This window comes from Bos taurus, chromosome 2 (genome assembly GCF_002263795.3).
Source record: "Bos taurus isolate L1 Dominette 01449 registration number 42190680 breed Hereford chromosome 2, ARS-UCD2.0, whole genome shotgun sequence".
Classification (NCBI taxonomy): Eukaryota; Metazoa; Chordata; class Mammalia; order Artiodactyla; family Bovidae; genus Bos; species Bos taurus.
This window is the reverse complement of record NC_037329.1, coordinates 116,199,162-116,214,031: the sequence shown is the minus strand read 5'-3', so window position 1 is coordinate 116,214,031 and position 14,870 is coordinate 116,199,162. Positions and strand designations below refer to the sequence as shown.

The 14,870-nt window shown below is 38.2% G+C and overlaps 1 protein-coding gene across 7 annotated transcripts in view; it reads left to right on the top strand.

The window, feature by feature from the left end:
- The window catches only part of SPHKAP (SPHK1 interactor, AKAP domain containing), a 191,744-nt gene that overhangs the window by 63,112 nt on the left and 113,762 nt on the right, over positions 1-14,870 (top strand). For all 7 annotated transcript variants that reach the window (XR_009492053.1, XR_009492054.1, XM_059879150.1 and 4 more), the window contains exon 3: positions 12,498-12,605. Coding sequence is in view for 5 of the 7 variants with exons in the window: in XM_059879150.1 (XP_059735133.1) it covers positions 12,498-12,605 (108 nt within the window). In the remaining 2 variants the exon portion in view is untranslated. The remainder of the gene's footprint in view (positions 1-12,497; positions 12,606-14,870) is intronic.

Sequence of the window (14,870 nt, the reverse complement as noted above, 5' to 3'; positions counted from 1 at the left end):
TCACAGACTGAAGATTTGTTACTCAGGATATAGTAGAACCAACTGTATGAAAAGAATTTTGGAGAAAAATCAACACCTCAAATATCCTTCTCTTTTTAAGTCATGTTAATTAAATCCACCCTAGAGTTGGACTTAACAAAGGCATCAGACTGAAAACAAGTCAGGTTCCCAGAGGCAAGATTTGATCTTAACATGACATCTGATCATCTCTTTGAAGCTTCAAAAGCATGCTTTGGCTTGACTGACCTCTTTTAAACTGACTGAAATTTGCTGTCAACAGTGGCACAGATACAACTGAATAAAAACAGAATGGAGGCCTCTTGACATTTTACCTGCTCTGATATTGCCCTGCTCTGTAAGATACATTTCATCTCAGCCCATATCTTTTTGATGACATGTAATTAAGAAAAGCAATTTAATTAATATGTTCATGCACGAGCATACAAATTGAAAGACTTTTTCAGAATCCTATCCTTTTCTCTAAAGATGTTTTTATTAATCAGAATTGCATTGCTCTTGGCCAAAAGCCCCAGTAGTAACTCCAGGAAGTACATGATGGAAAATAGCTATAATAGTCTGTATTTGTAGAAGCTGTTTCCTTAAAGGAAGGAAGGGCTTTTAAAATATATATAACTAAGCAAGTAAAATTTAAAACAAGGCCAGCATAATTGGGCCATAATCACCTTTCTGTTGAAGGCTTTCCCTCTGGGATGTAACCCACTCACAGATCTAGAAACACTCTTCTGATCAAGCCACCTGTTAGCGATGTTCAGGTGCACCTTCTGAAACCAGAGAATGGCCTCTTCAAGTTTTGTCAAACAGCAACGTGTCTTATTTTATTGCCATTCTACAGGAATAATCAGAGGCATTGAAGAAACAGGGAGATTTTTAAGAAAAGAAATGGATATCTTCCTAAAAGTGGTATTTGAAGATGGTTTGTCTAGTAGTTCTAAAGGCAGTTACTTAGAGAAAAATGAGAGTGAAATCTAGGATGCCAGAAGAAGCATAGCTTATATGGATGGGAAAGCAGGGAGAAGAGAGGCAGACCCTGTCTACAGAAAGCGAGAGGAAGGAAAAGCAAGCTCTGGGACGAGACACACGAGGAAGTCAAGGTCCATAGGATTCCATGACATTGAGAGTTAAACAGAACCACGAACTCTGTTTGAGCCAGGACATCCATGAGTGGTGAGTCATTGAGGTCACTGGGAAGAGGAGCTAGGAGACAAGGTATTGGGTTCACAGGTTCAGATTTAGCCCAGTTGCATCTGAAGAGCCAGCCACAAAATTCCCTCTGGGGGTCATTTCACTGACTGCCCAAGGAAACATCTACCTGTCCTGAGCCACACTAACATCTAGAAAGCTTCAAGGTTGCTCTGAGGCCAGAACACAGATAATGAGGACTCTGGTGGGGATTCATTTCCTCTGCCTTCAGCAAAAGCAAATTGAAATGATAAACATCTTCTCTTGCCTTTAAAGCAGCGTGGTCTACTCTGAACTAGAGAGGTGTACTACATGGTGAGTTCATTCTTTGACAAATGTCAGTTCAGTAATCTTAGGTGGGAAACTGTTTAAAACTATCAATTATGGCTCATTTTGCAATCTGAATGTGATTCAGCGTCTTATTCCAAAAGTCAGGACTTCCATTCAGGTTTCACACCACCTCTCCTTCCTGCCAACAACTGCTATATAGACTGTTTGAGACTCCAATACGCTAGAATTTTTCTGTTCTCTATAATTCATTCCTTGAGCATCCTCCCTGCTATGTGCGAAGAACTCCTAGAAGGATTTTGCAGTGCCTTTTCTTTATTTCTTTTTTTTAACCAAAAAGTAGGGCTCTGAAAACTCAAAATAGCTTAGAACATTTTGTGGAATGGAAGGTGATGTTGCACTGTTGAAACCAGGCAAGTGATCTTTTTTTTTTCCTTGAATTAATTGCCCCAAACCTTTGTATTAGCTATTCCAAATTTCTATTCAAAAATGGAAGGGGTCTATATTTTTAAAATACCTAATATGGAATTCAGAACTCTCTTCTTTTCCCTTCAGGCATTTAAAATATCTTACCATCCATGCTCCCCATCACTAGCCTTTTGTTTTTTCTCACTTTCCCCTTAGTCCTCCATCTAAGCATCCCTTTCGACTTTGTAGCCTGGAGTAAACACTCTGTTCCCCACCAGTCCTAAGAGGCTTCACTTTCCCTGTATCCTGCCGGGCTTGCCTTTCTGATAAAAGTGCTCACTTTTCAGTTCTGCTAGTGGCAGGGTGGGAAGAAAGATTGTGACTCGGATAAACTTGAACAATCCTCCTTAAGAGCCTTCTGGTTCATGAATCCCTGAGACTGAGTCTCTGCTGTGTGTGCCTGCATTTACTAGGCTTTTCTCTGTGTCTAAAGAAGGAGACCCATCTTGAAAGACCCAGATCAGGGCTCTTCCTCTCAAGGATGAAGAGCATCCAAGAAGCAGGTGTGTCCTTTAGCAAAGTGTGTGTCCCTCTGCTTACACCTTAGAAGGCAGTTGTTCCCAGCAGCAAAGAAAAGAGTCAAGATGAGAATTGCCACTTTCTTATAATTAAACCTGTCATCGCTCAGTTGTGTCTGACTCTTTGTGACCCCAGGGACTATATATAGTCTACGAGGCTCCTCCGTCCATGGGATTTTCCAGGCAAGAGTACTGGAGTGGGTTGCCATTTCCTTCTCCAGGGGATCTTCCCGACCCAGGGATCAAACCCGGGTCTCCTGCATTGCAGGCAGACGCTTTACCCTCTATGCCAAAGGCCAAATACACAGACCAATACTCAAGCGTTGCATGGCCAAACCCGCTGTCCCTTTCATGAGTAGCAAATCTGCACCATGTACACTTTGCACAAAAATCATCCAAAGTCATTGGCAGGCCTGGATGTACATTATGGGATTCCCTGGTGGCTCAGATGGTAAAGAAACCACCTGCAATGAGGGAGACCTGGATTCGATCCCTGGCTTGGGAAGATCCCCTGGAGGAGGGCATGACAACACCCTCCTGTATTCTTGCCTGGAGAATCCCCAGGGACAGAGGAGCCTGGTGGGCTACTGTCCATGGGGTTGCAAAGAGTCAGACATGATTGGAGCTATTCAGCATGCAGCTCACAGAGATGTACATTATAGATTTTCCCATATGTGTTCTTTTTTTCCTGTATTTTGCTTCTCCTAACATGAAAAATCCTATTTCCATAACAGGTCATATCAACATGACAGCATTACATGGCACCTAAATAGAAACTAAACAGAAATTAATCAGCTATCTTCCATTTATGTCTAATTTGATGCTATTTAAATCAGACCATTCATAAGTTATGCTATAATTGCCTTTACTGAGTATATCTGTTTCTGTAACTCTTGCATTTTATGCTTGAGACAAACTTGGTAATCATTTTCATGTGGAAAAAGCTCTGATCAGCTTTCAGAGCATTCTTCAGCCAGCTGACATCTGTGTGGTGTGGAGAAGTAAACAGCGTGGCTTGATACTTCTAAATTGTCCTCTGTGCTCCTACACCATTCTTGTGATTGCATTGAAATACAATGTAACTTCCAGGATACAAGTAATTGTGTGGTGCAGAAAAACAGAAAGCTACTTAAAACTGCCTACCTAGTTCATTTCTTGACGCATTAGGATACACTCTGGGCCAAGATAATGTACAAAATCTCCAGATTACATCGATGGGAACTGTAACTTCAAAGGAGAGAGCCCTCTTGTTCATGAAACATTTCCATTTTATACTCAGAGAGATACTTGCACGTGTGACATTTGTTGGAAGTACTTGTAAATCAGTGTGTTGCTGTTATTGCTTAGTGGTTAAGCCATGTCTCACTCTTTTGCAACCCCATGGCCTGTAGCCCACCAGGCTCCTCTGTCCATAGGATTTCCCAGGCAAGAATATTGGAGTGGGTTGACATTTCCTTCTCCAGGGGATCTTTCTGACCCAGGAGTCAAACCTACGTCTCCTACGCTAGCAGGCAGATTCTTTACCACTGAACCACCAGGGAAGACTGGTATAAATCAGTATATTTCCTGTTTACCAGAGGCAAGCTTAGTTAGACTGGGTACATATTGCTAACAGCATCCCATAGACAAGGACTCTGCTGCTATAAAAGTGCAGTTTATCTGGAGGTTAGTATGTTTACAATGAAATACGAGAGTGTCACCTTCTTTCTTCTCTGGGACTATTCCCTCCCACTCTACTCCATAGTCAAGAAAGAATTGCAGATCCACTGCCAACCATTTCCTTCCCAAACTTCCAAACCAACAATACCTTTGATCTGGTGCCATCGAGGTTCTTTGCTTCTTAACAATGGAGAATTGCTAGTTCCAAGGTCTTAACAGAACTCCATTTTTTCCCAATACTTTTGCAGCAATCAGTTATAAGATTGCTACTTTGTGCTAGGTGTCAACCTTGTCGTGAAAGAATGTTTCACATCCAACATGATTATTCATACTTTGAAAACAGTTTCCCCTTTTTGTCAAAGGAAGCTAAATACACAAAAAGACAGGCAGTCAGCCAGAAGAATCATCATTAAAAAGCAAATGTTATCTTAATATTTCATTCAACCTTCCGAGAAACTGAGACTAAACCACTGAGTGTTCTGTGCTGCTTCTTTCCTCCACACAATCATTTTATTTCCAGTCTGTTTCTTTGTCTTTTCTTAGAAATTCAGTGTACTTTCTAAAGCATAAGAGTTTCCCTGTGAGGTAATGGAAAAATATTATCCCAGAGTGGAAAATAAAAGATTACAGAGTTCTCAGGAAGTTCCCTAAGGCACAGATTAAATCAACATAAAATTAAGTATGTAAAGTGACACAAAATCTTCTGACTTCTAATTCAGTGTATCTGGTGGAGGTAGGTTTGTAAGCTATTATAAAAATTTAAGCCAACAATTAAGCATTACTTGAGCCAGTGACTAAATATCCAAAAATTTTAATTAAACATTTTCTAAATTAAAACTTAGAGTACTTCATGACGTTAAAGACTATCTGGCTCCCTTAGCCATGAATTTCTTTTCAGTGGAAGATAAAATGCCCTTTCTCATCCCTTCCCCAACCATTCACACTGCACCAGCCATGATGGATTCTCTGCTGCTCTTCAGCATCAACAAATGCATTTCTGCTTTGAGCCTCTGTTTTTTGCTGGTGATCTCTGCTGAGATGCTCTTCCTTCAGGTGGGTGTGTGGCTGGCACTTCATTTCTTTCAGATCTCTGCTCCATGTCACCCTCACAGAAGCCAGAAAATACTTCCCCAAACTGTACCCCTTACATTTTCATTTCTTTCTCTGGCTTTATCATCACAATGGTCACAGTAGTTTTCACAGAGCATATATAAATATGGAAAATTTATTTGATTGTGGTGGGTCCTCCCTTGGCAGAATGAGAACAAAACTCTCTGCTTTCTCATGATTTTTGTTTTGCCCACCCCCCGATTGCTTAGTAAATAAGCAACATCTTCTAAAAACAGTAGGTGTTCAACAAGCAGCCATTGAATGAATGAATGAGGGAATGAAAACAACATGGATGGCTTATCCTTCTCTTGGAAATGATATCCCAAAGTTAGTATCAAATGTAGAGTCTATTTAATGCTTTATGATTGAGGAATATGGTTTGCACCAATATAGAATCTAAATTAAAATTTTTAATTTAAAAAAAAAGGAGAAAAATCTTTTAAAAATAAAAGGAAAGTAAGCCATGATGAAATACCATGGTGCACCAAGTAGAATGGCTAAAACTTGAAAACAAAAACTGACAATACCAGGTAGTGACAAGGATGCAGAGCAACTTGACCTCTGATGATGGGAATGAAAATGGCAAATTCACTTTAGAAAACAGTTCATCAGTTTCTTACTGAGTTACATCACTGCCTAGTAATCTCATTCTCAAGCAAAGCAAAAACTTAAATTCAGACAAAAACCTGTATGTATATATTTATAGCAGCTGTATTCATATTTGGGCTTCCCTGGCAGCTTACCCCCAAATAGAAACTACTCAAGTATTCTTAATCTAGTAAATGGATATTTTTGAAAATATGCATACATCCAAAAAATGGAATACTGCTGGCAATAAAAGAAAATTAATACACCCAACTAAATAAATAGATAAATCTTAAACACATTACGCTCAGTGAGGGGAAAAAAAAACAGGTCACAAAAAGGCAACAAACTACATTATTCCACACATACAACATTTTAGAAAAGGCAAATTTTAGAAGTAGATATCAAATCAGACTGCCAGAGTTTGGGATTTGGGCGGCCTTTCGACTAAGAGGAGCAGACGTGAATTTTGGGGGTGATGAAGCTGAACAGTTGTTCTACATTTTGATTGAGATGGTGGTTACACAACTATGTGGTTTCTTCAAAACTCATAGAACTTTACACAAAAAGGTGCGTTCTATAGGAATGCGTTATCTCTATGAATAAAATGTTATCCACAGTAGAGATACCACTGTTTATTGCTGAGCAAATATATAATAGTATTTAGTGAGTAGCTACCTTCATTCTTCCCTAATATCATTTTCATCAGCTCTTTGGCATCTTTTTTTTTTTTTGGATTCACTGTGCAGCATGTGGGATCCTAGTCCCTGACCAGGGATCAAACCCTCACCTGCTACATTGGAAGGTGGAGTCTTAACCACTGGACCACCAGGGATGTCCCAACTCTTGGCATCTCACTATGCAAATCTAATTGACCTGCTCACTTTACAATCTCTTTGTGTAAGGAAAATTTAATTGAGTTTCCTAGAAAAAGGCTAGAACTGCAGTAGCGGTCTGGAGAGTCTTCTCTGACGAATACTCAGGACTCTCCTAATGGGCTTATCTGGCTTCCTTTATCTTATTGCTCCTCTTTCTTTTTCTTTCCTTATCTCCAGCACACATCCATGGAAACTGTGTACCACATTTGAAAGAATGATTTTTCTTTAAACAGTGTTTCCAAATCTTTTCCACATTATGATACATATTTTTAAAATATTTGTTTGGAACTCCAGTAAGCAGATGGTCAAGGGTGCTTGCCCTAGAATGGCCAACCAGGCGCTGTCCAGCCTTCAGACAGCTGAGTGCATCTCAAAGTCCCAGCACTTCTCAGCTTTTCTGAGTCCACTTGTTTGGGGGTGGGAGGGAGAGTAAATCTGTTGCTGAAGATGAATGAGCTCATTGTTCTGATGATGTTATTCAGTTGATGTGAAGCACAATTCCATCATTAGTTGTGATACCTGTCGTTGCTGTTGTTGTTGAGTCACTTAGTCGTGTTCAGCTCTCTTGCAGCCCCATGACTGTAGCCTACCAGGTTCCTCTGTCCATGGCATTTCCCAGGCAAGAAAACTGGACTGGGTTACCATTTCCTTCTCCAGGGGATCGTCTCAACCCAGGGATCAAACCTGTGTCTCCTGCATTGGCAGGCAGGTTCTTTCCCACCTAAGAAGGTTCTGAGCTGGGTTCCGGGAAGCCCCAATCATGATACATACATTAGGCAAATACAGTATTTTGTGTGTGAAATTTTCTCTTTTAAGAGCATTGATGTTGCTTTACATCATGATACTTAAAATTATCAGAAAAAAAATTTGACAGTATTTGATAGTATAGAACTAGAAATGTGACGAAACTTAAACTGCTGTCTTCTCCAATTTAATTACTTTTATTAATTTTAAAGCATTGCTCAGTAATATTTAGAGCTGTGTTCAGGTTACCAAGAATCCATCCATGTTCAGGTGCATGGATTCCATATCAATTGCAACTTGGTTTTCTGTATAAAAACGGAAAATCACTGTACAGGAAAGCAGAATGATCTTTCCTCATTGTTTAGGACACAACGAAATTTTAAGAGAAAATGTGTCATTATTATTTCAAACTTGTGAATGCATAGCATGTTTGTCCTTAGCTCTTCATCTGAAATAATTGAACCTGCAGCTAAAAATAGCAGATAAATGAATGAGCCATGGAAAGCCTGGTGAGTTTTTCTTTTTCCCTACCCCTATCAGAAAGTGACTCTCTTCAGGGAGATTATATTCATAAAGCTTTAAAATCATTACACTCTCAAACACATATTCTTGTTTCAAGCATTCTTCTTTTTTTCTAGCGATTTGTCTAAACCATTACACCAAAAGCTTTTCACAGGTCAAAATTGCTTAACATATGATGCTAAATGGTTTACTGATGCCTGCATTTTTATTCTCTTTGCTCATTTGCTTCGTAATATATTTGGGAATGGGAAGGGCAGAAGGAACAAAAGGAGAAGAGAGGCAGAGAATTACTGTTGTTCCAGAGAAGGGCACTTCAGATCACATGATTTCATTGTGTACAAAGGACAAACTGAGCCTGGGAGCTGGTGGGTAACCTGACCACACAGACAGTAGGGCCAGAACTAGAACTCAAGCCTTCTGACCACGCAGACCAGGTCCCTGAGGGACAGATGGATAAGTGCATAGACACATATTTGGTAGAACTGGAAGATGAGAAATTATGTAACTTTACTACCTTGCAATGGAGCAATCTGTTATGGGAGCTTTGGGACCAGAGAGACTGGTTCACAGAGTGTGAAGAAAAAGTATAAATCGCTTGAAGTCTGGGCAAAGAGAATAATAATTTTTATAATAGCTGGTGTTTATTGGTGCTTTTGAACTGTGGTGTTGGAGACTATTGAGAGTCCCTTGGTCAGCAAGGAGATCCAACCAGTCCATCCTAAAGGAAATCACTCCTGCATATTCATTGGAAGGACTAATGCTGAAGCTGAAACTCCAAAACTCCTGGAGTTGGTGATGGACAGGAAGGCCTGGCATGCTGCAGTCCATGGGGTTACAAAGAGTCCGACAGGACTGAGCGACTGAACTGAACTGATGTTTCTTGAACACTTGCTACATGCCAAGAACTATTTTAAGCACATGTCACTTATTAGCCCTCAAATTCTATTTCATAAGTCTAGGTGTTTAATTCAGGTAATAACTAAATAGGACCTTAGCCCAGAGAGTTCTCAATTAAATGTAGCATTTCTTGGTCAATAATTAAAGAATATAAAGTATTAAATAATGAATAATCTCTAAATATCTCTAAATAAATAGTGAAATTTAATTGTTGATAAAATCAAGTAAGCTATTTTTTAATTATAAGTAAAATTCACATTTTAAAGTTACACAGGGAATGATTATTCTCACAAGAGACATTCTCTTCAAAGTATTTGTTGTTAAGCAATTGGAAGATGTAGGTTTCATTTTAGTTATTTTTTAAATGCATGATATATTTTATTTTTCAGAGCAGTTTTAGGGTCACAGCAATATGTGAAACTGAACTTACACTTTTTAGGTCAGAAGATTTACTAAAGAAGATTTGTCTTCACACATCTGAAATGTTTTCAATGTACTAGTTTCAAACAAAGGCATCCAATTTTCTATTTTCCTTTGTGAAAGTGAAGTTGCTCAGTCGTGTCCAACTCTTTGTGACCCCATGGACTGTAGCCCACCAGACTCCTCCATCCATGGGATTCTCCAGGCAAGAATACTGGAGTGGGTTGCCATTTCCTTCTCCAGGGGATCTTCCCAACCCAGGGATCAAACCCAGGCCTCTAGCATTGCAGGCAGACACTTTAACCTCTGAGCCACCAGGGAAGCACTCTTTTCCTTTGTAGTTCATATCAAACAGTAACAATGAGAACCATGTACTGAGAGGATGACGTACCATTTTGCATACTGCCGTGTTTGACACACGTCATCTCACTGAATACCCCAGTGATCCCACCTCCAAGTAGGTATTTACTGTCTGCATTCACAGGTGTAGAAACTGAAACAGAACTTAAATTGGCTATCCAAGGTCTTCTTGCTACTAATGACCAGGACAAGGTTTCAACACAAATCACAAATGTCCGTTTTCTTAAATTCTATTCTATGGTGGAAGTAAGAGTGAATGGCAGTGGAAGAAGTGGACTGAGAATCTTTTTCTACTTCAAATAAAGTTAATCTCGATCAATGGTTCTCAATTTTAATGTTTCTTAAATCAAAACTCCTTTGCACTAAAAAAATGTTGGGCATCTTGTGAAAATTTTGATTATATGGGTTGTTCTTACTGGTATATTCCATATTATAAATTAAACCTAAGAAAAGTTCTGCATATAAGCAATATCATATCATATTTGTCTTTAACTCACTTGTGGAATCTAAGAAAAATGATACAAATAAACGTATTTGCAAAACAGAAACAGATTCAAAAACTTCGAGAACAAATTTATGATTACCAAGGAGGAAAGGTTGGAGGAGGGTTAAATTGGGATTTGGGATTAACATATGAACCCTATTGTATAAAGTAGATAACCAACAAGGACCTACTATATAGCACAGGGAACTCTGCTCAATACTCTGTAATAATCTAAATGAGAAAAGAATTTGAAAAAGAATGGATACATATATATATATAACTGAATCACTTTGCTGTATACCTGAAACTAATGCATTGTTAATAAACTATACTTCAATATAAAATGAAAATTTTTAATTAAAAAAATAAAAATAACTTTTTCGATTTGCCAAATTGTATTTTCAGAATATTTTGATGAAGTCTGATGCCACATAGAAACAAAAATATCAGAACTTGTGCATGTGTGCTAAGTCTCTTCAGTCATAACTGACTTTGTGATCCTATGGACTGTTGCCCACCAGGCTCCTCTGTCCGTGGGATTCTTTAGGCAAGAATGGGAGTGGGTTGCCATTTCCTTCTCCAGGGGACCTTCCCAAACCAGGGATCAAACCCATGTCTCTTATGTCTTCTGTATTGGCAGGCAGGTTCTTCACCGCTAGTGCAACTTGGGAAGCCCCAACAAAATCTTAAAGCAGCTAAATAAACGTATAATTCATAAGAAAAAAGCCAAGAAAATTCTAAATACGTATTTCTTTAATCTTGAAATAACAATTAGAATTTAAATAGCCATAATTTATTACTTAAAAATAATTTTAAAATAAACATACTGCAAGTTAACATACATATTTTTATGGCCAATACCTATGTTTTCCAAAACAAAACAGTTTAGTGAGAAGACTAACTTTATTTTACATTTTTAGCCAATCTCCTTAGTATCTAACTTAAAAGAGCTTGGCTAGACTCTCCTATTTGCTTCTGCATTTAACCTATTACATTATCATACCTCGTGTGGACCCTGGAGAACTCCACTGAGTACTCAGGAGACAATTCAGTTGAAAAGAGAAAATAAAGACAATATTATTATAAAAATAATTTGACCACTGGACTCCCGGAAAGACCCCAGGGGCCTCTATAGGTCCCAACTCACACTTTAAGTACCACAATTTTTAGATAAACTCTAAGAGACCTGAGAAGTTCCATCTCGAACTTTCATCTCCAGTGATAACTGAAGTCCATCCACACTGTCTCTTGGTATTGTTCTGGAAAAGAATGATGAAAATTTGTTATCTCCAGAATAATAAACCTTGAGGGGGAAAAATATTAAAATATCATGTGGCTAACACAAAAATGTTATAGAAAAATGTGTCAGAATTATATTTGGTTAACTCAGTATGCAGAGACAAAAATTAAAGTATTTTTATAGAACAAAGGAAGACGATCCTTCAGTGTGCAAATGAAATATAATCGAAGTGTCATTCTATTCTTGTGGCAGTAACCAAACTGATTAAATCTATTCTATTACTTAAGTGAAGGTGATTGGCAGACATGTGTCCTAATAGAGTAGAGAGTACCAGGAGAGCACTGGAAATCTTATATGAGAAAAATCTTATACAATATTTGACTCGCATTAAAACATCAGAAGCTGAATCATTTGGTTGTTTATGAGACTACATCTTTAAAATGTTTCAGTTCAGAAATAAGATTTTTCTTTATTTCTTTAAAATCAAAGCCCAGAAACAAGACATTTGTAAACCATATTTGGTGTTGTTAATTTGTGTATTGAAATTCACTTTGCATTACCATACTGTTTCTACAAGAGAAATGGTTGTTGTAATGCATTTATTTATTCCTAATAATTTTTAAACTTAGTGTAGTACCCTAAATGCTCTAAAAGAACTGTGCCTTATTTCATAGATAGGTTAGCACAGCTGGAAATCTAAAGAAGAATAATTTTATTATTGCACCAAATGGAGAAACACTACATTTCAATCAAAAGTATTCATAGAATGTAAAAGAGCTCCAACACTTAAATGAAGTGTGATCCCCATTGCCAATTGAACCATATCCCAAACAGTCATTTGACTGCAAGTTATGCAAAAGTCACAGGTACACTGAAGTTTCCAGATGTTGAATTAGATGAGAGAAGAAACAACAATATTCACGTCAGTACGTTCCTTTAAAGTGGATTCTTGGTTGATTGTTTTATACATTTTAGAGGTGCTATTATCCTGGAAGTATTTTTTTTCCCTAATATCCAGATGCTATGAGGCCAGCAAAACACTTCTAGATTCTTTAGAAAAGAGCTCTTTGTTTAAATAGAAAGTCTTGCCAGTAGCTCTGAGAAGGTTTTCTTGGTTCCCTTAGGTTCTCCGCAGTAATAGCCTGCTGGAGTCTACAGACTACTGGCTGCAGAATCAGAGAACACCCTGCCAGATTGGTTTCGTGGAAGACAAGTCTGAAAACTGCGCTTCTGTAAGTAAACACAGCTCCGGGGCTGAGGGCTGAAAAAGTGGGGAGTTGCGAACCTGCGCTCATGAGGACCTAAGCACTTAATACAGCATTGGGAAAGTAACCTTTTGAAAACACGTAATTGGTTTATACAGAGGGTGACAGGCCAAAGCTCATAATTCTTCTGCTTTTCTCATTTCAACAGGCAAATTAATCTTACCAATTCTCTATCCATGTTGTTTTTATTTTTAAAACAGAAAAAGATTCAGAAATAGAATTGCATGATGAGAAACAAAAGCCTGGTCAAGAGCTCTCTTAGATTATTTTCAATATATTTTATCACTTCTTCTAATAGGTATTTTGCAACGTGAAAACGGTAAAAATGTTCTACCACTTTCATATGTTATCATCATTATTTGAAAACCTTTCAACATAAGAAATTACAACCATGAATTTTAATATTCTGTACTGTATCTGAGCTTTACGTATAAAAACCCTCCTTTTCAAGGGAAGAGATGTTCTTATAGATAAATGTTTCTTGTGGCTTAGATTGTAAAGGCGTATTGTTGGTATGAGAAATCAACACTGTGATCTCTCCTTCCTTTATGAAGTAGTCTGCTTCCTGTATGTTCTACAAAGCTATATGTTTCATTTTAACTGAAATTACCTAGCTCTTATGGGGTCATAATTACAGAAATTGGGGGAGAATATTTCCAAAGAGGAGAGAAATGTAGTTCTCATGACTAAGTTGAGAGCATCAGCTCAGAGCTATTCCTAGAAGTAAGTTGCATGCCAGCATTTATGTTAAAAGAAAAAAAAAGAAAAAGAAGAAGCTGAAAATGGGATGGAGAAGCTTTTTAAATATAATGAGCAGAACCAGAATTGGCAGACAGAGAATGTAAAACATTTCACACTGCAGAGTCTCATAGCCCAAGGAAAACAGAGTCCATTCAACACACTTAATTCAATCTCTTTGTTTAGGCAAAATGATTTGATTGTGCTATTTTGGGGACTTTTTAATCCCTTGTCCAGAAAACCAGTTGATGGCTAAAAATCTTTGGTGAAAACAAAAAGGATTAGGTGGTGAGTTTTTTAACAGCGATACCCTCTTTGGAAATTCAGGTCTAAGATGCGGTAGAAAAATTCAGACATTTGCTGATACTAATCTCTAATTATACAGCTATGAATTGCAAAAGGGAGAGAAATGGAGAGGAAAAGCTATCAGCATCTACACTTCAGTCAAAGGCTTCATCCTGGCAGCTCCTATCTAAAGGAATCTGTCATTTGCAGCAGGCACAAAAGTTGAGGCACTAACAATTGCATAATAAAGGGCAAGGAGGCCTTTTCTAAACTTTATATTTTGGGAATCTGTATTGAAGACCTACAATTAGAAATGATAGATTTATAGCCAAAGTTAAGATTACCATTGGATCTTAGATCTCCCTAAGCGTAGGAAAGTTCTACTCACAACCCCTGCCCCAATCTCAAGGAACTCACATTCGGACATAAAACTGTATGACTTTCTTTCTTAATTCTTTGTCCCTTTACAGTTTCTAATGACGTCAGTGAGTTTGAGCTAGCTGATTCATACTGTCTTTATGGTTCTTTCTATTCCTCCCCAAAGCGGAAAAATCTAAACACAAATAAAAGGCATACTGGAAGGTTTATTTTTCTGCAAGAGTTTATAATAAATGAAACTGACTCAGATGTTGAAAATTGTCCATGACTGTAAACTTTAAAGAAATTTCAGAATCCCTATGAAAAATAAACCTTAATCTCCTAAAAAGTACTTTGTAGTTTACTTTTTCTTAGTTTACAAGTCCTTTCTCTCTTAGTTGGCACAGAAACAGTCTAGACCTGGACATTGCTGAAGCGACGCTATTATCTAGAGGGAAACAGAGCTGATCTACAGCAGTGGTCGGCCTGCCCCTGGTGGCCCAGCAGTACAGAATCCACCTGCCAGTGCAGGAGATGCAAGAGATTCAGGTTCAATCCCTGGGTCAGGAGGGAAGATCCCCAAGAGATGAAAACAGCAACCCACTCCAAAATTCGTGCCTGAAAAATTCCCTGGAGAGAGGAGCCAGGTGGGCTGTAGTCCATGGTGTCGCCAAAGACTCAGACATGATTTAGTGACTAAACAACAGCAACGACACAGCACTGGTGGAAAGGACAAGAATTTCTTGCCCAAAACAGCTACACACAAGGAAGAAGTAGCCACATGGTCAGGGGAAAAGTACATAATTCGTCTTCCAAGCAAATTCTCCTCAGTAGGATAAACATGAAAGTGTA